The 22,098-nt window shown below is 44.3% G+C and overlaps 1 protein-coding gene across 1 annotated transcript in view; it reads right to left on the reverse strand.

Moving 5' to 3' along the window:
- Positions 1-18,226: 18,226 nt before the first annotated feature.
- The window catches only part of SIRT1 (sirtuin 1), a 28,766-nt gene continuing 24,894 nt past the window's right edge, over positions 18,227-22,098 (reverse strand). The window contains exons 8-9 of the mRNA XM_026650947.2: positions 21,277-21,855; positions 18,227-19,345 (exon numbers count right to left, since the gene is read on the reverse strand). Of these exons, the coding sequence (XP_026506732.1) occupies positions 19,029-19,345; positions 21,277-21,855 (896 nt within the window). The 3' untranslated portion in view covers positions 18,227-19,028. The remainder of the gene's footprint in view (positions 19,346-21,276; positions 21,856-22,098) is intronic.

The following is a 22,098-nucleotide window of genomic DNA, read 5'->3' on the forward strand; positions in this document are numbered from 1 at the left end:
AGGTGTCAGGGGGCCATCGAGAGCTGGCTGCCGTGGAGGGAGGTGAGTAGCACACGGTGCTTTGCTGTCTGTCGGGCAAATGACAACTGGGGAAAGTTACTGCGGTTTAGAACCACGCTGTTTGCTGCAGGAAGAGCAATTTCTATGTGTTTTCCCTCTGGCAAAAAACTCACCTTTAAATAATAAATTGCTGGCTGGACTCGGCAAATCAGTTTTTGCTTCCCTATCTAAGTAGCTACTCCCAACTTTCTCCTAGGGTAGCTTATTCTGAGGGATGGGATATTCCTCCCCCCAGGTTGACTTTAGCTACCCCTAAATCCCCCCGCCTCCCCGAACTTCCATGGAAGAAGCTAGGAGCCTAAAGACCTTTGAAGATCTGGGCCATAGTATCCTAACTGAAATCAATTTCTCCTTCCCAATTCTTCTGTCTCTTTGGATTTATGAAAAAAACAAAACACAATTGCAATATAAGCATATGGGTTACATGTGTGGGGTGTGGGTTAAACATTTTCTGGACAAGGCTCCAGTGATTGATAGTGTTTTGGGTTCGATGTGCGTAGCTAAACTGGGTGGATTAATTGTAATGCACGATCTTCTCCACCCTGGCTGCAACCTTTCTCTGGTTGCAAAACAGGATCTAAACATGACACTGTTAGGACTTCAGATTGCTTGAACATGCTCTGTAACAGCAAGATAGCTAATTCTGATGAGTAGCTGATTCTAACACTACACTCTTGAGCGCCCTCATTTGCTCCTGTCAGTTTGTTTCCACTTGAAGCTTCATATGGGAGTCTGTGTTGGCATCCAAAATACACGCCCCAGTGCTTCCTTCTGATTCTGGTGGAAGTGAGCTGCTGGTTGGTTATTTCTTGGATCTCTTTGTTGGTGATGAAGGTTTTCCAACCAATGCATAGAATCTTTTGTAGGCACTTATTTTTGAAGGTGTCTGGTTTTCTGTCTAAACGTTTTGGTAGATCTCCAGCTCTCCTAGTCTCAGTGCTAACATACAGCTATCTCTGAGTTGAAAATCCTCAGTTTTGTTCTGATGCCGGATATCACTGATTTCCATATGTTAAGTTCAGTAAATGTTGTGGATACTTTTCCTGTCCTTGATGTCTCTTCCTTTGTGAGGTCGCCATTGGTTAATATGGTAACTTTGGTAACTTGGGCAAAAAATATTTTATCTTATTTGCTGTAATGTATTTAAGAAGCTCCATTTGACGATAATGTCCTTATGGATTCAGAGCTGAGTTTTTAACAGAACATTACAACTACCAAAATAAAAGCTTTTGGGATTACAGTTAATTTCAAAGAGAAGATGCCAACAGAAGCAGAACTCTCATTAGTGTTTATTACCAATAACATGTAGCTGTAGCTGTAAAGAAAATTTTTAAAAGATATAGTCACTGAGAATTGTGAGAATTTTTAGCAGTTCTTCAACTTTGGTCTACCATTGATGCAGCTCCTCTACAGGGTAGCAATGGTGGAAGCTGTAGTGGGGAGGGGGGGAATGCTGAGTTGTTTTTGCTATGTTTCGTGGAAAAGAAAATGGCACCATATTTATGAGGAGCTATCAGAGAGAGATAAGAAACTGTGAACATGGACTAAATGGGAGAGGTCAGAGGAGAAAAGAATCAGTATAAAGGTATTGGAAGGTTAGAGGAGCAGATGATGTCATCAGTGGGAAAGAGGACAACAAGGGAAAAGCCCTGGGGAGTACCAAAAGAGGGGAGGAAATAATAGACTCATAGACTCATAGACTTTAAGGTCAGAAGGGACCAATATGGTCATCTAGTCTGACCCCCTGCATGATGCAGGCCACAAAAGCTGACCCCCCCACTTTCCCTTAGCTCTGCTGTTGAAGTCTCCAGATCGTGATCGAAAGACTTCAAGACGCAGAGAATCTTCCAGCTTGCGACCCCTGCCCTATGCTGCGGAGGAAGGCGAAAAACCTCCAGGGCCACTGCCAATCTACCCTGGAGGAAAATTCCTTCCCGACCCCAAATATGGCGATCAGCAGAACCCCGAGCATACAGGCAAGATTCTCTAATGAATATAATGCCAAGGGATCAGATAGCAAGACAGATGATGACTCAGGAAAGGACAGAGACCTAGAAGCCCAAGGGTGTCAAGGTGAGCTGGCCAAAAAAATGCCAAATTTTGCGCAATTTATTCCAGTTTTTCAGTAGAAAATTGAATCCGTCTCCCCCAAAATATCTAGTATTTGAAAAATTTTCAGTAACTCTTTCAGATTTTTTGAAATGGGAAAGCCAACATTTTTTAACAAAACTTTTTTGATTTTCTGGTATTTCATCCACAAACTTGGAGAATTTTAAAGTTTAAAATTTTTAAAATTTCCATTTGGATTTTAAAGCCAATTTTTGTAGAAAAAAATGTTTCTACAAAAACATTTTGCCCAGCTCTAGTCTCAAAAAGTATGTAGCTGATATCAACAGTAGACGAAAGATTGAGAATGATGGAAAATATACCCTTACACTTTGAAAGGAAGCGGTCATGGTGACATAGGGCTTGTCTACAAGGTTGGTTTAATTGGAACTTTTCAAATTAATCCACTTTGAAAATGCTTTCATATACACAGCCTAACTCATTGTAGTGTACTAACTCTGCATTTATCATAAACTCTGGAGTCTAGTTTCAAGTGCAAACCTTTGTTTCAAAGCGACTGTTGTTTGTGTGCACACAATGTTGCTGCGAACTACTTTGGCAGTCTTCCACTGGCTATCCTACACTGTTTTGCAGGTGACCGTTACTGACTTGTCGGTTCACCTGTGCCTCCGCTCCTGCTCTGGAGCCAAATTATCCCCGGCTGTCCTCTCCCCCATTTATAAGATGGTGCATAGTCAGATTTTGTCTATTTGCTCCTGGATTCCTGTTTAATCACAATACCTGCAATACTTCAGAAGCCTTATAATGTGCTTTGAGCAGCTGCTTGAAGCCTCACCGAGACTCTGGGTCTCATTGCCTTCTGGGGAGAATTGTTGGGGCAGGAAGCCTTTGTGGCCAGCCACTACAGTAAAGACCTTTTTGTAGTTATTGATAGGCCGATGTCTGCTAGGGGCCATGACTGAGATGCCAAGTGGTGCTGGATAAAAAGAAAACTGCTCAGAAGCACCTATATTAAAATGAGGGACAGCAGGAAAACATCTAGCAGGGGACATGTAACCTGTCAATTTTTTGAGGAGCTGGACAGGATTTTATCAAACTACAGGACCACCTACCCCAGGCAGCGTGTGAAAGCTGCTGGCTGCAATCTCACTCCACACACCCCTCCTCCTCAAGGATGACCAGCAAGATTCATGAGCACAAGGAGGCCAGTGAAGATCTCCCTGGAAACCCTGATCTGTTGGGACTCAGGACCCTGCTGTTAGCCAGGCTGAAGACTGATTCCTGCCCTGCAGCAACCAACTTTGATTCCCAGCAAGCAACCCAAACCAGGACGGAGGCGGCTGATCCTATGGAGGGAACCTTGACATGTACATTTTAATTTTTTTAATGATTTTACTATTTAAGTTTTATTAATTAATTATTATTATTATTATGGTATACTGTCATGCTAGCTTCTGTTCCGGGTGCCCCATGGCTGCAGCCATTGCAGGTGAATGCCAGCTCAAAGCCTTTCTAAGTCCAATGTCCCTCCCTCCCTCCTTCCATTGGCCCATGCTGTCCCATCTCCCACCTCTCCTCCTCCCCCATCGGTACCCCTTTCCAAAGTGATGGCTGCTCCGGCTGGACAACTGGTCTCGTCTCATGCTAAAGCCCCAACTACCAACTATTCTCAGACCCATGCTGAGAAAGGCATGTGCACATGTATCTATTTCCTCCCCACTTCACTCAGCTGTTGTGCCTGGTGGATGTGCCCCCCCCTCCCCCAAAACCATACACAACCAAAAATAAAATACGTTCACCACCGCAAGATGGCGGTCAGCAAGATGACACAACTGCAGTCTCTACCCCACCCGCTCCCATAAGAGTTTCGAATAAGGAAAACATTATTTTGTGTGAAATGTAAAGTTTATTCAGACAGTGGTTACAGGAAAAGAAGTTTGGTTGGTGTTCTCATTTTACATGAGTAGACATGGACATTGCATGCCTGCAAAGCCACAAAAAGTACAGCTCTTCTGTAAATGCCCTGTAACATGCGTGCTTACAGACTGGTATCAGTGAATGCTTCAAGTAATCATTGCAGGACCCTATCTACTTTTCTCTGCACTTTCAACATGTCTGTGGGGGAGATAAAGCAAAATTTAAGGCTAAGAAATTGCTTGTTTTTTATTAGGAGATTATGAGGAATAGCCACACAGCCTTTCTCTCCAGTGTAGTTCACGACTCCTTTCCACTTTGGGGGGGGGGGGGGGGAGAGGATCAACCATCTTGGTGAATCATTTCACAGTGTATCTTGCTGGTATGCCCTTTTTGAATAAGGCAAGTCACAGACAGCTAGTCACTCTTCTCAATGTATCATCATCCAGAGTCAGGACAGCCTACAGGAGATGTAGAGATTACAGTTAAGCTCACCCCCCAGATTCACCTGATAACCCCTCCTATACCATATAAGCACCTCCAAGGCAAAGTAAAGCCAGACTGGGAACATAATTCCCAATGCCATCCCCAGATCATGAAGATAATTCCCACCCCAGCTTCCAAGTCGCAATGGCAAAACCCCACAGCATGTACGGCACAGACAAAAATCCCAGTGCACACATCACTTACTGTCTCTGAGATTCCCCCAAATCTGGGAGGAATCTCAGAATGGAAAAGCCAGAAATGCATGAAAAAAGAATGCTTATCACAGCCTTCCTAGAATATAAACAAATAACAACTGCTTGCCTTTTTTTTTTTTTTTTTTTTTTTTAAATAACCCCATAGCTATGGCACTGCACCAGCCAGATAATGAGGAGTAAGGCTGAGCAGCTGACAAATGTGAGAGGGAGAAAATGGGAAAACTTGTGATTAAATGTTTGCAGACATCGTTAGAGTCAAAAAAAGAAAAGAAAAAAGTGGAGAGGTGGAAGCAATAATTGAAGACAGGGAGGGAAACTGATCAGGAGCTTTCCAGGGAGATCATTGCAGTGGTAAAGGATAGCATGGCAGGTGCTAGAGAAAACATTGACATAGCCAAAGACAGTATGGAGAAAGACAAGGAGATGCAGAGGCAATGCAAAGCCAAAAGGCCCTGTTGCAGTGCATGTTACCAGCAATGCAGTACTGGGGAGTCGCATCTTACGCGGGGGTTAGGTTCTGAAGTCAGTGCGTAAAGCGAAAATCACGTATAGTCAAACGCTCATTGAGTGGAATGGCGGGCGGAATTGCCCACACTACAGGTACAGTATTTAAATTGTTATTTTTCTCTTTTATTTTGCCTAGCACGTATAGTTAAAATCACGTAAGTTAAATGCGCCTATGATGCGACTCCACTGTACTGCAGACCAGCATCCAGCCATGTTATGCAGCCCCTGGACAGCACAGACTACTGTAAACAAACATCCCCTTTCTCCCTACTCTTGCACCACTGCTCCCAGAGGACATTCCCCTCCCAGCCCAGGACACCAAGAACTATGGTACCTGGGACCCCAGCAGTCTTTTGATCCCTCTATCATTCTGGTAACTTTGACATGACACTCCATGTCAGAAGTCCCACAAAACAGAAGAGTAAGATCCAAGATGTATACTTGCCTGTGACTTTAAGCCCAACACCCCTCTTGCATTGTGCCCTGCACGTCACTGTTATACTTTACTGTGGTTTTTTTTCACTGCTGGTTTGATGAAAGTGTTCTTTGTAATTAGACAAGATTTTTTTTTTCCAGTTTATCATTTCAGTGGAAGAACATAAGAACGGCCATACTGGGTCAGACCAAAGGTCCATCTAGCCCAGTATCGTGTCTTCTGACTGTGACCAATGCTAGGTGCTCCAGAGGGAATGAACAGAACAGGGAATCATCAAGTGATCCATCCCGTCGCCCATTCCCAGCTTCTGGGAAACAGAGGCTAGGGACACCATACCTGCCCATCCTGTCTTGTAGCCATTGATGGACCTATCCTCCATGAACTTATCTAGTTCCTTTTTGAACCCTGTTCTAGTCTTGGCCTTCACAACATCCTCTGGCAAGGCATTCACAGGTTGACTATGCGTTGTGTGAAAAAATACTTCTTCTTCGAGTGCTTGCTCATATCCATTCCAGTTAGGTGTGCGCGCGCCGCGTGCACGATCGTCGGAAGATTTTTACCCTAGCAACCCCCGGTGGGTCGGCTGTGGAGCCCCCTGGAGTGGCGCCTTCATGGCGCTGGATATATACCCCAGCCGACCCGGCGCCCCCTCAGTTCCTTCTTACCGCCCCTGACGGTCGTTGGAACTGTGGAGCACGGCATAGCTGGTCTCCACACTCCCTAGCTTTACTCGTTTTCATCAGTGTAGATAGTTGTTTATGGTTGTTAAAGTTCTTAGATAGTTATTCGTTTAGTTTTTGTATAGTTGTAAATTGTTAGCGGGGATTAAGGGGGTCGTTCTCCCCCCCTTTTTCCCCTGGCGCATAGCCGGGCTCATGCCCAAGCCTCCTGGCTTTAAGCCGTGCGCGTCCTGCGGGAAGCCTATGCCCACAAGCGACCCGCACACCTCCTGCTTGAAGTGCCTCGGGGAAGCCCATCCAGCAGATAAGTGCCCAATCTGCAAGGCCTTCAAGCCTCGGACAAGAAAGGAGCGGGACTTTAGGCTTCGGCAGCTCCTCATGGAGGCGGCACTTAGCCCGGATCCTCCCTCGGCGCGCCCAGCCCCGGCACCGAGCGCCTCGGTGCGCAGCGCACCGGCGGCTCCGACCGGTGCGGCGGACAAGTCATCTCGGCACCAGCCGACGTCCGCACCGCGCCCGCCTCAGGGGACTCGGCGCCGATCCCTCTCTCCGGGCCATAAGAAGGCCCGCAAGGCTCAGGACATGGCCGCGCTGAAGACGCCGGCTCCCCCGGTGCCGGGGGTAGAGCCACGTCCGCCGTTGGACCGCCAGAAGCAGGCGGCCACACCGTCGACTCCGGCACCGAGGCCGTTGAGTCCGGTGCGGACTGTTTCACCACCTAGGCTGGTGGTGGAACCTTGTCTCCCTTCCACCCCGGAGACATTTGCGACGGCGAGGGACCTTATCGCCTTCACGGAGCCGGCGCCGTGGCAACTTCCGGCACCGGTAGCTCCACGCGTGGTGCAGTCCAGGGGCAAGCCTGCCATGGTGCGCCCACCGTCTCCAGCTCTGGACTCTCGGCACCGCTCCAGGTCTCGGAGCAGGTCCCGACACCGCTCGGAGTCCCGGCGCCGAATATCACCTCGGCACCGGTCGTACTCGCGGCCGAGATCATCTTCGCGACGCCGTTCGACATCTCGGCACCGTCGCGACGACCGGCACCGATCAGGCTCGAGGCGGAGCTCCCGGCACCGGTACGAGCGCCGCTCGGGCTCGAGGGGCCGCTCCCGGTACCGGGTCTCGTCGCGGTCGTCGTCCCGCTCCAGATCTGGATCTCGGCACTGGCGAGACTACCGGCACCGATCCCGATCCCGGCACCGCTCACCGGCACCGCGCAGGGACAGATCGCCCTACGACCGGCACCGTACCATCCGGTGCCGGCGGCATCGCGCTCGGCACCGCCGTGGCCGTCGAGGTCTGCATCCCGCTCATCGGAGGCAGCAGATGTCGGCCATTTGCAGGAGACGGCCGAGGACCCTACATAGGGACCTGCGCATTGGTCCTTTTGGACTCCTTGGGCCTATCACCAGGCACAAGGGGGCCCACCATCTGCCTCCCGCTCGGCACGTTCCGAGCCCAGGGTCCCGGAGTCCACCATCTCCTGCCCTCCTCCAGGTGGCATGGAGGCTCCAGTGCCCACATCGGCGGAGGCCTTGGACCCAGGGGCAGGTGATGCCCAGCTCCAGGAACACCTGGAACAGGATCCGCCATTGGACCCCTTGCCACCGGGGGCATCTTCCTCCTCCTCCCCCGATGAGGCCGTAGCGGGTACATCCGCCATGGGTCCGCCTCCTATAGACCTTCGGGCTCACCAGGACCTGTTGCGCCGGGTGGCGCGCAATATGGACCTCCAGGTGGAGGAGATTGTGGAGGTTCATGATCCAGTCGTAAACATCCTCTCAGCCGATGCCCCATCTAGGGTGGCGTTACCGCTTATCTGCACCATACAGGCGAACGCCACCACTATCTGGCAAACCCCGGCCTCTATTCCACCCACGGCCAGAGGGGTGGAGAGGAAGTACTTTGTGCCCTCAAAAGACCACGAGTACTTGTATACCGATCCCCAGCCGTGCTCATTGGTGGTCTCATCAGTCAATGCACGGGAGCGCCATGGCCAGCAGGCTGCTGCGCCCAAATCGAAGGACGCTAAGCGCTTCGATTTGTTCGGACGCAAGGTCTATTCCGCGGGAGGGCTCCAACTTCGAGCGGCTAATCAGCAGGCGCTCCTGAGCCGCTACAGTTTTAACTCTTGGTCCTCGATGGGGAAATTTAAGGAGCTGGTTCCTCAGGAATCGAGGGAAGAGTTCGGGGCCTTGGTAGAGGAGGGTAAGCGGGTGGCACGTACCTCCCTGCAAGCCTCCCTCGACATAGCTGACTCGGCCGCTAGGACCCTGGCTTCGGGGATAGCTATGCGGCGAATCTCCTGGCTCCAGGTGTCAGGCTTGCCACCAGAGCTGCAGCAGACCCTGCAGCTCCTATGCCAAGAGGCCATTCGCCTGTGGGACTTCTGCATCGCCCACTCGATACATCTCATGGCATCGTTCCTTCCTGGAGTCCAGAATACGCTGGCGGACCGTCTCAGCAGGTCCTTCCAGACGCACGAGTGGTCAATTCGTCCGGACGTCATCTATTCCGTCTTCCAGAGGTGGGGATTTCCCCAGGTCGACCTCTTCGCATCTCGGGCCAACAGGAAGTGCCAGGCATTCTGCTCCCTACACGGGCAAGCCCCAGGCTCTCGGTCAGACGCCTTCCTTCTAACATGGAAGGACCACCTGTTCTACGCCTTTCTTCCATTTCCGCTGGTCCACAGGGTGCTGCTCAAGATCCGCAGGGACCATGCGCGGGTAATTCTAGTCGCTCCCGCTTGGCCGAGGCAGCACTGGTACACCACGCTGCTGGAGCTTTCAGTACAAACGCCGATCACGCTCCCCTTGAGTCGGGACCTCATCTCCCAGGACCACGGCCGGGTGTGTCACCCCGACCTGCAGTCACTCCACCTCACGGCGTGGATGCTTCATGGTTGAGTCGGACAGAGCGGCAATGCTCGCAGGCCGTCCAGCAGGTTCTGCTGGGAAGTAGAAAGCCCTCTACGCGGACCACTTATCTAGCCAAGTGGAAGCGGTTCTCCTGTTGGTGTGAGCAACGAGCTACGTCTCCCTCGCAGGCACCTATCCCACTTATACTGGAATATCTCCTGTCCCTAAGACAGCAAGGCTTGGCGATATCTTCAATCAAGGTTCACCTCGCCGCTATTTCGGCTTTCCACCCAGGAGAACTCACGTCCTTGGTCTTCTCTAACCCGATGGTCGTTAGATTCCTCAAGGGCTTAGACCGGCTGTACCCACAGCAACGACAGCCGGTTCCGACGTGGGACCTCAACCTCGTTCTCTCCAGGCTCACAGGGCCTCCGTTTGAACCATTGGTGACCTGCTCACTCCTGTACTTATCCTGGAAGACAGCCTTCCTCGTAGCCATCACATCAGCACGGCGCGTCTCGGAACTCAGGGCGCTGACGTCCGAGCCCCCTTACACGGTGTTCCATAAGGACAAGGTGCAGCTTCGCCCCCATCCTGCCTTTCTTCCCAAGGTAGTTTCTCCTTTCCACATGAACCAGGATATATTCCTCCCGGTTTTCCATCCGAAACCACACGCTACTCGTCAAGACCAGCGTTTACATTCTTTGGACGTTCGCAGGGCCCTGGCTTTCTATATTGATCGTACAAAGCCATTTAGGAAGACGACGCAACTCTTCGTTGCGGTGGCCGACCGGATGAAAGGCTCACCGGTCTCTTCACAGTGCCTGTCCTCTTGGATCACGTCCTGTATTCGTGCTTGCTACGACCTGGCCGGTGTACCGACGCCACGCCTAACCGCTCATTCCACGAGGGCCCAGGCCTCCTCGACTGCCTTCCTGGCTCAAGTCCTGATCCACGACATCTGTAGAGCCGCAGTGTGGTCATTGGTCCACACATTCGCTACTCACTATGCGCTGGTGCAACAATCCAGAGACGATGCTGCTTTCGGGTCAGCGGTTCTGCACACAGCAATGTCTCGCTCCGACCCCGCCTCCTAGGTGGGGCTTGGGAGTCACCTAACTGGAATGGATATGAGCAAGCACTCGAAGAAGAAAAGACGGTTACTCACCGTTGTAACTGTTGTTCTTCGAGATGTGTTGCTCATATCCATTCCAAACCCGCCCCCCTTCCCCACTGTCGGAGTAGCCGGCAAGAAGGAACTGAGGGGGCGCCGGGTTGGCTGGGGTATATATCCAGCGCCATGAAGGCGCCACTCCAGGGGGCTCCACAGCCGACCCACCGGGGGTTGCTAGGGTAAAAATCTTCCGACGATCGTGCATGTGGCGCGCGCACACCTAACTGGAATGGATATGAGCAACACATCTCGAAGAACAACAGTTACAACGGTGAGTAACCGTCTTATCCTTTTGTTTGTTTTAAACCTGCTGCCTATTAATTTCATTTGGTGACCCCTTAGTTCTTGTGTTATGAGAAGGAGAAAATAACACTTCTTTATTTACTTTCTTTGCAGCAGTCTTGATTTTATAGATCTCTATCATATCCCCCCTTAGTTGTTGTGATTAATCTCTGAGCAAAAGTATTGCAAGCTTAAAATGAACAAAAGTATTGTCAGTGTTAGGCCTCTAACTTTGCTTTGCAAAGGTAAAAAGGGCATGCTTTGCAGAGGTGAAGAGGGCAAGCTTTGCAGAAGTAAGCTAAGAATTGTGGTCAAAACGTGCTGCAACCAGATAACACGTTCTAACTCCTATAAAAGGAGATAAATTGTGCCCCCGGGCACAGCTTGTCTAACTCACAATTAAAATAACTGGCTACAAGAAAATAAGTAAGTATAAATTATACGGTCAAAGCGACACAAGGAGATAAGTAAGCATAAATTATACAGCCAAGGCTACAATGCTAACCACAATAAAGATTTGGCTGACCCTAATTGGTCGGTCTGTTTTAAGACATGGTGGACAGATCAGATAAAAAGTACAAAGGCACGGGACTGTGTGTGTTTCGGTCATAAGGGAAACCTGACCCACACCCCCTGAACTGAAGGGCCGTCCACTTCACGACTGTCTGTACCTGGCCAGTGCGGAAAACAGCCGACTGAAGGGTAACGCATTCTCAGGCAAATGCAGGGTAAGGTTATGGAGTAAAGAAGTCTGGTTGCTCAGGCAGAATTGATCTCAAGTTGTATCGATACTATAGTGTTAAGAATAGTAGTAAATAGCTAATGAATAATAACTTTACATGTACTTGTGCTTATCTTCAGTATAACTTGCCATTTATATTAATCCTTATTCAGTGCTGGTCTTTATTCTTGCTTTTCTTATTTTGTCTGTCTTGCTTTTATAGTCGAAAGTCATTAAAAACCTTTTTTGAGGAATAATCAATAGTTTTAATTTTTCTTATACGGGCACTACTCAACCTCATTACATCTGTGTTGGGTGGTGGGAAGTAGTGATCACCCAGGGCCCACTTGGGTCCTGACGCTTGCCTCCCTCTTCCTTTATCTCCGCAATTGTCTTTTTTCCAAGCTGAAAAGTCCCAGTCTTATTAATAGCTCCTCATATAGAAGCCATTCCACAACCCCTAATAATTTTTGTTGCCCTTTTCTGAACCTTTTCGAATTCCAATATTTTTTTTGAGATGGGTGTCCAGATCTGCATGCAGTATTCAAGATGTGGGCATACCATGGATTTATATAGAGGCAATATGATATTTTCTGTCTTATTATCTATCCCTTTCTTAATGATTCCCAACATTCTGTTCGCTTTTTTGACAGCTGCTTCACATTGAGTGGATGTTTTCAGAGAACTATCCATGACTCTAAGATCTCTTTATTGAGTGGTAACAGCTAATTTAGACCCCATCATTTTATATATATAGTTGGGATTATGTTTTCCAATATGCATTACTTTGCATTTCATTTGTTTGTTACATAATAGGTTGTTTAATAATAATTTTTAAAAATTCATTTATAAGGAGTCAGTTATTTTTACACCTAAAATAATAGTTTGCATTAATTCATAAGGTTTTACAAACATGTTGGCAAAGACACAAGGTACAATAGGAATTGCCACAACATTGTACTTCCACCCACCATAAACAACACTGAACTACAAAAAATACTTCCACCTTACCCCATACCTACATGGGTTAACAGCTGGATGTCCAACTGCACAATTTCAGGCCTGAAACTCAAAATAAGACTAGGCACCACTGACAATATTCCCTCAGCTGTTTGCATTTTGTATTGGATGTTGATTGCTCAAACCGCTGAGCAAATCTTTGCACTTCAGCTCACACCCAAGGCTTTCCTCCTTACTCTCACAAATATTGTGGAAAATACAACATGCTGCTATAATCCTTGGCGTTTTTTTTCTGCTGTGTCCATCCTATTCCATAAAGTGCCATCTACCTTTCAAATAGCCAAATGCACTGCCCATTCATCCTGCAACTACTAAGGTTGTAGTTAAACTGGTCCTTCCTTCTGTTCAAGAGGCCTGTGAATAGCTTCATTAGTCAGGGAAACGGAGTGGTAAACTGGGTCCCCCAGGAGTAATGACCACAGCGTTTCCAGGAATAAACAGTCCTTTCTCCATTAATTTAAATAGAGCTGAGTTCTGAAAGATCCTAGCATTGTGGAACCTTCCAGACCATGCAGAATTTATGTCCATAAACCTGCCATGGTGGTCAACAAGCCTTTGGAGCACCATGGAGAAATACGTCTGCTTGTTTATGAATTCTAAGCCCTAATGGTGAGTGGAGGGGAAAATAGTATGCATGGGTCCCATCAATTGCTTCAATAAAGTTTGGGAATCCCCTGTGTGCAAAGCCATCAATAACCTCCTGAGCATTACCAAACTTTGTAACTTTAAAATTATGATGGGTGTGGAGAAAGTGAATAAGGAAGTGTTATTTAACCCTTCACATAACATAAGAACCAGAAGTCACCCACGTTTAAAACAAAAGGAATTACATCTTCACACAATTCACAGTTAACCTGTGGAACTCATTGCCAGGGTATGTTGTGAAGGCCAAAACTATAACAGGGTTCAAAAACGAACTAGATAAGTTCATGGAGGATAGGTACATCAATGGCTATACATCAAGATGGTTAGGGTTGTAACCCCATGCGCTGGGTGTCCCTAGCCTGTGGATGATGGGATGGATCACTCGATGATTGCCTCTTCTGTTCATTTCCTCTTAAGCAACTGGCATTTGCCACTGTCAGAAGACAGGATACTCGGCTAGATGAACCATTGGTCTGACCCAGTCTGGTCATTCTTATGTTCTAACCCAGTGCAAAAGTACCTTTTCTATGGCATCTCACACCTGCATGACAATGGTCCCAAAGCTGATTTCACCACACCAAATTGGTTCACTACAGATCAACTGCATTCAGGAGTGGCCAGCTTCTGGATGGCAGTTGCAATCAGCTTGTTCATGAGTATGGGGCATCGCATGTCAGTATACTGCTTCTACAGCTCCTGGGTTAGTTCAGCACAGATTTCCAAGAGTTCCCTTCTCTATCCTGAAATTCTCTCACTGCAGGTAGTCATCCCAGGTCTGCAGAATGATCTTTTCCCACCAATCCACGCTGGTTTTCCAAGCCCAGAAATGGCACTGCATGCTTCAGGAACTGGTCCTCTACTATCGATTGCTTGCGATCTTCTTCTTCTTCTTCCTCATCCACATCCCAGTTCCACTGCCATTGAAGACCCTCCTGATACCGGAGGAGCTGCTGCCACTGCCACCATATCTGCTCGGTGGTGCAGATGGTGAAGTCCACAGTCAAACTAATCTGGCTTTACATGCTGAAATACAGGCCAGGCAGCCTCTATATATTTGCAGTTGACAGCACAGTGTCATGGAGCACTTGGGTCCATGCTGGCCAACAGCAATTCAAAAATAGCCCTAGCCCAACCATAAAGGAGGTATAGGATGAAGACAGCTGAATCATGGAATTTAAAAAAATGTGAACTAGCCTGGCATCCCATAATGCGCACACACAACAGCAAAGGCCGATGGGATATCCTCTAAGAATGCTATGCCCTCAGTCCACAGCACACCACTGCTTTGTGTACACGACATGCACTTACAGAGGACACACCAGCCCTTGTGCACACTATTACTGAGGCTTCTGTGCGGTGTGTTATCTGATGTACAGCAAAAAGTTGGGCTTTGGGTAGACAAGCACTTAGCAAGGGCTGTTTCAGTGGAATGGAGCAGATCAAGGTAGGGGTTAGAGTAGAGGAAGTCAAGGCACTGTGCAAGAAAAACTGCAGGAGGATCTTAAAAATAAAAAAGAAGAGGGTAATAGGTTGATAGCGATGTCAGGCTGAGTTAGGTCACATTAACAGCCCAAAGGTTAAAGTAATTGACATGCATTTAGAAGAAGCTGGAGACCAGAAACTCGATTTTAATTTGCCTGGATATACACATTAAGGACCCAATCCAAATTATGTTATAGGGCTCAACTAAATTCCTAATAGACAGACAATGGGTTAATGGCTGAGTTAAATCTAAGAGTTTAAATTGTTGCTAAAAGTTACAGTTCTGGTCCCAAATGTATAGATAAATACTCTGTTTTTCATTTGCATGTTGTGAAAGGATAATGAAGGTCCTTAAAATGGATTTGGAAAATAGTTCTTCACAGAGTGGGTTTTAAATCTTAAAATGGTAGAGGACAGTAAATGACAATTAGCAATATCTTTTGGATTTCTAGACAGTCAATGTAGAATGCTGATCACTCGGCAAACAAAGAACTATGAGGGTCAATATTTTTTTCCTGGAAATTTATCCTGTAACTCTAGCTAAAATATGTGAACTTAATTCCATTGATAAAAATGTTTAATAATGTAGTCACATGCTATAGAAAAGTACAGTGTGCAAAATGGAGGGAGAGGGCATGATTTGTTTTGGGACTCTGCTTCTGCCAAAATATTGCTGGAACAGACAGGGCCGGTGTTACCATTTAGGCCAACTAGGCAGTTGCCTAGGGCGCCAAGATTTGGGGGCGCCAAAAAGTAGCACCCCCAATTTTTTTTTTTTAACAGTGGCCGCTGTGCTGAGAGGGAGTCTGAGCTGCCCCCGGTATCCCAGGGGTTCCCCGGGTCAGCGCGCCACTGGCAGCCCAGGGGAACCCCTGGGTCAGAGCTGCCGCATGGAACCCCAAGCCAGGGGGTGGGAAGCTGCCTCAGGGCAAGGGGGGGAGCTGCCGTACGGCTCCCCGGGCCGGGGGGGGGGGGCGGAGGGGGGGGGGGGGGCTGCCGGAGGGGGGGGGGGGGCACAAGGTGGACGTTTCGCCTAGGGCGCGAAACTTCCTTGCACCGGCCCTGGGAACAGAGCCATTAAGGAGCAGAAGCAGCTCTTGCTACTGAGTCAGAGATAAAAACAGATATGACAGCTCTAACTTAAATCCCCCCACATTTATAATTAGTTCTCACCCCCACCTGTAAAGCACTTTCAGAATTGTATGATTGATGTGTAAAAATCTGAGTGCTATCTTATGCTTTCATTGCTACACTTTCAGATTAATGTTATTTAATTAATCTGGTTTGCAATAAATGGTGGTTATAGAATTTCAGGATGCCATAATTAAGCTCAGATAGGATGGGATGGTTCAAGGAAGAACATTTCTCCCCCCTCCCCCCCCCGTTTATTTACCCATATAATATACACATGCACCTGGCATCAAGTTTCAGACTATATTTCATATGATGGATGAATCAAGGTGTTCAAATTCCCTATCTGAGATCACAAGAGCTCTCAGCATAAACCAATGACACTTATTCAGCATCCTAATTTTCAAACTGCTGCTTATGCTTTTCCCACCCTCCAGAAAGTGCAAGCCTTAGTTCAAGAATGACACACAGACTGTTCATTTCAAATAAGAGTATACAAGACTGTGTTCTAGTAATATACTGTAATTTGCTAGTGTAGAGAATCGTCATGAAGGTAGAGTGAAATGCTAATCGTGAAATGAAAGGCTCTGAATTCAGATAGCAACCCCGAGCCAGGCACAGTCAGTTCAGGCTTGTCAGTTTAAATGCTCTGACTTTACAGTACTTTTAAGGAACAATGTGCCTCTATATTTGATTTTCTTACCCCTTTTTTATTTGGTCTCCGGATAGCAAGTCTCACACAAGCACTTGGACAAAGTACCAAGAGGTTACATGCTTTTAGACGTCATCCAATATGTTAACACATGTCTTGGGGTAGACAGAAGTAAAAAAGCCCTTTAAAGGAAGAGTAAAACACTGGATCTTACCATTCTGTAACTTAAAAAACAACAACAACCCAACACCATAAAGCTGGGGAGAATTATTGCTAACTTCTAATTGGCTAGATTGCTAGTCTACACACAGTTACATACCTTTAGAGCAGTTACTTTGCAAAGAGCTGGTCTTGGGTACTGTGCTGAATGTAGTGACCAAAACAGATGTCTGCAAATGTATATGTGTTAATTTATTGCTGCCCACCTTCAACTAAAGGTTTTCATAGCTTGCTATATGTGAAATAAGGCACAGGGAGGATGGTTCTTCACTGTTTAAGAGGTTAAAGATTTCATGGAAATTGAGAGTTGGCTGTTCAATCACCACTCCTGCTTTCTTTTTCAGGGGGCCACTCAATGGGTAAGGGGAAAAAAAAAACAACTCTTAGGCACTACTGTGTCCGTCCTACACAGAGAAGCTCTAGCACCAGCACGTGGCTATCTTTTCAGATTCACTAAAATAAACTGTAAGGGAGAAAAAGAGCCACAATAAATATGTTTCATAGCCTGCACCTGTAAATATTTCATATGACAGCTGTTGACAAATTTATAACTTTTATAAGACACCTTAAAGCTTTGTACACAAATTCTTAACAGGAATAAAGTCAAATGACAATTTTAATAGACTTTAGAACAGAGTGTACGAGTATAAAACACGGGTTTGTATTTCAAAAGTTGCAGGAAGAGAGCCAGTCATTTTAAACAGTCTTCTACAAAATGTATGTCAGTAGATTACATAAAAGACGCTATATACAATATAAAAGCAGAAAACAATCCTCACTGTAAAAATAATTTAAAACAAAATCTTTCAATTTAAAATATCTCCTATAGCACAAACTAATACATTGTGACATGCAAGTGAAAACTAAACATACTGCATTCTTTAATGTAGCCAAATGAAATCTGTCTTAAAATTTGGACCATGAGACAACATGTGAACATTTTTTAGATGAACACAGAAGGCCATTCTTAATACATTTGAAAGTCTCTGAATTACTTAACAGATTTTATGTTTAAAGAACAGCTACTATATATATTCCAAAATGTAATAAATATTCAAGCAAAGTATGAATAATCTATGTCTGTAGAGTTCTTTTGGGTCAGTGTTGCATGGAAGTGGTTTATAGAAAACAAATGCTTCACTTACTACTATACTGTGCAATTTTACAAGATATTTAATTCTAAAAGCATGGAAACAAATCTGCAGTTGAAAAAAAATGGTGACATCCAGTTTTAAGGCAACCTAGCATTTGAAGATACACTGTAGGAGCCAATTTCAGTAGCTGCTTTGCTTTCTAGTACAAAAACACCGAACTAGTAGGTAATAAGGTATCATTCTCCAAACAAGAGACAGAACCTCAAAGAGGCACACTTTCTGGTTGAGTTATGGTTACACTGCATTTTACCAATTACTTTAGAAGTGTAAGCAGCTAATTGCCAGCTTTTTGTGTAATAGAAAGGGGAGAAACTAGTTTAAATGCTAAGCACTCAAATATTTGGGAAAAGATCTTCCCCTACTTACATTCTCCTGGAAGTAAGAGATTTACAAATTCATAATAGCTTGCATTTTAACATCTTGGCAGTTTATCAGAAAGGATTTATGCAAGCAGTACTACACGGATAGACCTTTTATACATTAACTTGAAAAACTTCTGCAGTTAGAGGATCCAATTTGTTTCTTTAATAGAAACAAATATTTTCATAACATTTCTTACTGTCTTGTTATAGTTTTATGAGCCAATATAGAAAATGCTTCATGTCCACAGGAAATATCAGTCATCATTCAAAAACGCTAATTAAGCATGATCCTCTTCAGAGCACTTTATATAAGTCTCAGAAAGGCAAAAACATTTTCAAGTGCTCTCTGTCTTGTTTTATTTTTAACTATCTACTGACACGGTCTCAAATATACAAAGTAACAAAGCAAAAAGTAGCTGCCACAGAAAGTCTTGGAAAATGCCAGTGTTTAATGACAGATTGTAAAAGAACGAAAGATTTAGCAGAAGCATAAAGAGCTTATAAATAAACCAAACTGTTATAAACCACGAGGTGTAAAAATACCATTCTTTGGTCTAGATTAGCTGTTCCCTTTATATTAGTTTAACATTCCAATGGCTTTTTCAAAACTGTTTAAAAATAATATATGTTGAAATTCATTAAGCAAAAATACTGTTTATATATATATATACACCCATACACACAGATGCCTGATCACACAAATGAACTTAATAAAAGTGAACATAGTGACAATTGCTTAAAGATACTCTTAGTACCTTTTTAAAATAAAAAAAATTAGTGTTGAATGCAGTTACAAAATTTTATTGAAAAAAGTTAAAAAAAACTGCATGAAAATCTGTTTTAGTTGTTTATAAACGTTACATCCGTATGGATTCCTTGCTCTAAGTTCAGAAGTAAACATTCATTCCAACATGCCAAAGCTCCTAATGCTGGTGGGAAAGTTCCTGTAACCAGTCAACGATTACTTTACAATTTGTGTGATGGACGATCAATTCCTGCAGCTTCATTTATATAAGCTGGTTCACCAACTGCATCTTGAACAACTCCATCTTCCCCAAATCCAGTCTCCTCTTCTCTCTCTGGAGCATCCTCCTCCTCCATGCCATTATAGAATTCTTCAATCTCACTTTCATCTTCAACATCTAAGCTTGGACTATGACAAGAACCACTATCACTACTACTTCCACAAGAACTAGAAGATAGGACATCGTCTTCAGAGTCTGAGTATACCTCAGCCCCATGGAAAATGTAGCGATTTGGTGGTAAAAATAAGTATTGAGTACCTGGAAATACATTTAATCAATGAAGAGTAATCTGCTTAATAGTTAAGTAAAAATAAACTATGCTGCAGTGCAAACTTTCTAACCACAAAACCATTTCCAAATGTGCAGTATTATGCAGAAATCTAACAAGAACAAGTTATAAGACCATTATAGTCCAGTATCCTGCATCTAGCAGTGACAAATACCAGATACTTCAGAGGAAAACAAGGCATTCCTTTCCTCCGTCTTCCCATAATATATACTTGTTAAATACAAATTATGCGTTACTGTAGAAGAAAGGGATAACGCTTTCCTAATTCCCACTTGTGATCAATTTCAGCCCTAAAGCATGAGGCTGAGTTACTCAGAACAGTATTGGTTTTCAAGGCTTTCAATATTAATGATCACCCAGTTTTTTTAAAAAGAACCATCTCACACACTTGCAGTAACAAATTCTACAGATAACGAAAAAAATGCTCGCTCTCTCTATAATGTTGCGTTCTAAACTTACTACCCTTTCATTTCAATGCCTCTGTTCTTGTAGTCTATTCCTTTTAGGGCACCAATGCATTTTATTCACTTTTATTGAAGCAGCACCATATGCATTCTTTACAAATTATTCTTGACTATCCCCTAGATCTCTTCTCTCCATTCAGAGAAGATAGGCATATTTAGGAAATTTCTTAAATGTCTACTTTTTTCTGTTTCAGACATCTTGTTTGCCAGCTTTCTATCTAATTTGTTTTAATCCAACTGAAGTTTCATATTCCTGTAGAGAGTGTTAATCTCATCAGTTCTCTTGCTTTGGTATACTGACCACCACTTCCATATTGACTCACTGGAGTACCTTTTCTCCACTCTGAGAAGCAAGGATTAGATTCTGAACTCTTTAAAATAAGGAGTGTTGGTTTTAATGAGGTAAATCATGTATGCATACTATACTGCATAGTTTAAAAACAAAAGAAAAAAGTTCATTAACACACGAATGGCGGTGTGTTTATAGCCCAGCTTTTTTCATTACTTTCTTACACAAGCAGTTATCTCCCAGATCTATAGATGTTTTCCTAGACTCTTATGCATTATATTAACTGTTACAATAGCACAAAATCCAGACTGGGTCCCCATTATACTGGGTGATGTACAAAGAGAGATAAAGACAGTCTTTGCTGTGGAGAATTGACAACCTAAAAGCTTGTCAATGCCAATTCATTTTTTAACAGTGAAATGGTAACTTCTATATATTTTATGTCACCAGAACATTCAACGGGCTATGCAACAGAATTACCATAGAGGTTTGCAGGAACTCCAAAGTTTCTTCAAACTATTACGACTGAAAATTAGTAGGATGAAGTGCTGGTATTAATATCTCACAGCATCACTATTACTGTGTGTAATTACAGTGACAGTTTGAGAAAATTAAATGTCACTTACGAGATTTGCTTCCCACTCAATATCATGCTTTTGTCACCCAAAATATTGCAATATAGCCATTATGCTGAAATGTAAATAAAACTTCTGTTCGATGTTTTTATAATTTAGAGTGTGAAAGGATTAACAAATTAATGCTTCACCAAAAGTAACTTTGGCAGAGCAATTAAAAACTTTGGTTTTTGATAATCTCCAACTCCCTGAATCTTACTTTTTCCCCATAACACGCTTTAATAACTTAGTTGTTTATTTCATGCAGGTAAGAGAAGAAAGGATTCTTCAGTTTTTCTTCAGATTCTTTCCATGTCTCTAGTCAAATTGTGCGTTTTTCATTGTCACTGCACATAGACTTATTCCTGCTTGCTTCTCTAAAATAGACTTTACTTTATATATTGCTGAAGTGTCTCCTGAAACAATGTTCTCTACCGCCTCAAACAAATTAACATTTTATTGCTTTAAAATTCAAGATTTCATATCCTACATATGAAAATCAAGATGGTTACAGAATGTGAGCTTATACTTACCATCAAGCCGCTTGCTAATTTGTTCTTTTGCAAATCTGTTTGCCAAACATTTTCTCAATGTTTCAACTGATGAAGTTATTTCATTTTTCTCTTTATTTTCCTCCTTGTTAGATCGATTATCCTTCAGATGTTCTGAGTTCATTAGCTGGCCAGTAATACTTTCAGAGTTTTCTGAGCATGCTTGTACTTCTTGCAATTTATCCTCCATGCAATTCCCTTTAGATTCTGAGGGAGGATCAGCATTTTCTGCCTTACCTTCAGTTGGATGCTCTGAAAGTACCACTAAAGGATCTGGTGGTGTCATTCTGTTCGGTGAACTAGAGTCTTCAGAAATTTTTAAAGGGGTAGGTGGTAACTCAGCTGAATGCATTTCAAATTCCTTGTGCATTCGTGAGGGCTTTTCTGTTATTTCTGAAAGTTTTACAGAGTTATAGCAAAGTTTTGTATATTCACCACCTAGCCTTTGACATAATTCATTAATAATGACATCACAGTCTCCAAGAAGCTCCACATCAAAGTGTAGATGAGGCAAAGGTTCCCTATTAATTAAGATCTGAGGCACTTCATGGGGGATGGAACCTACACACAGAAAAGATCAGTCACCACAAAACTTTAAAATACTTATTTTTCTAGTAAAGGTTAAATTATTTAACAGCAGTTAGAATGCACTAACATTACTGATAAAACAAAAGTTTGTTAGTTGGAGTTCTCCAAGTTCTCTACATATACCCACTTATGAGAGACTAAAACAGAGAAGTTTGAGAAGTAAACAATTAACTTAAAGTCTAGTTAATTAAAAAATAGTAATTTCAGATGCTATAC

The sequence above is a fragment of the Terrapene carolina genome, unplaced genomic scaffold (assembly GCF_002925995.2).
Source record: "Terrapene carolina triunguis isolate 2854851 unplaced genomic scaffold, T_m_triunguis-2.0 Scaffold95, whole genome shotgun sequence".
Taxonomy (NCBI): Eukaryota; Metazoa; Chordata; order Testudines; family Emydidae; genus Terrapene; species Terrapene triunguis.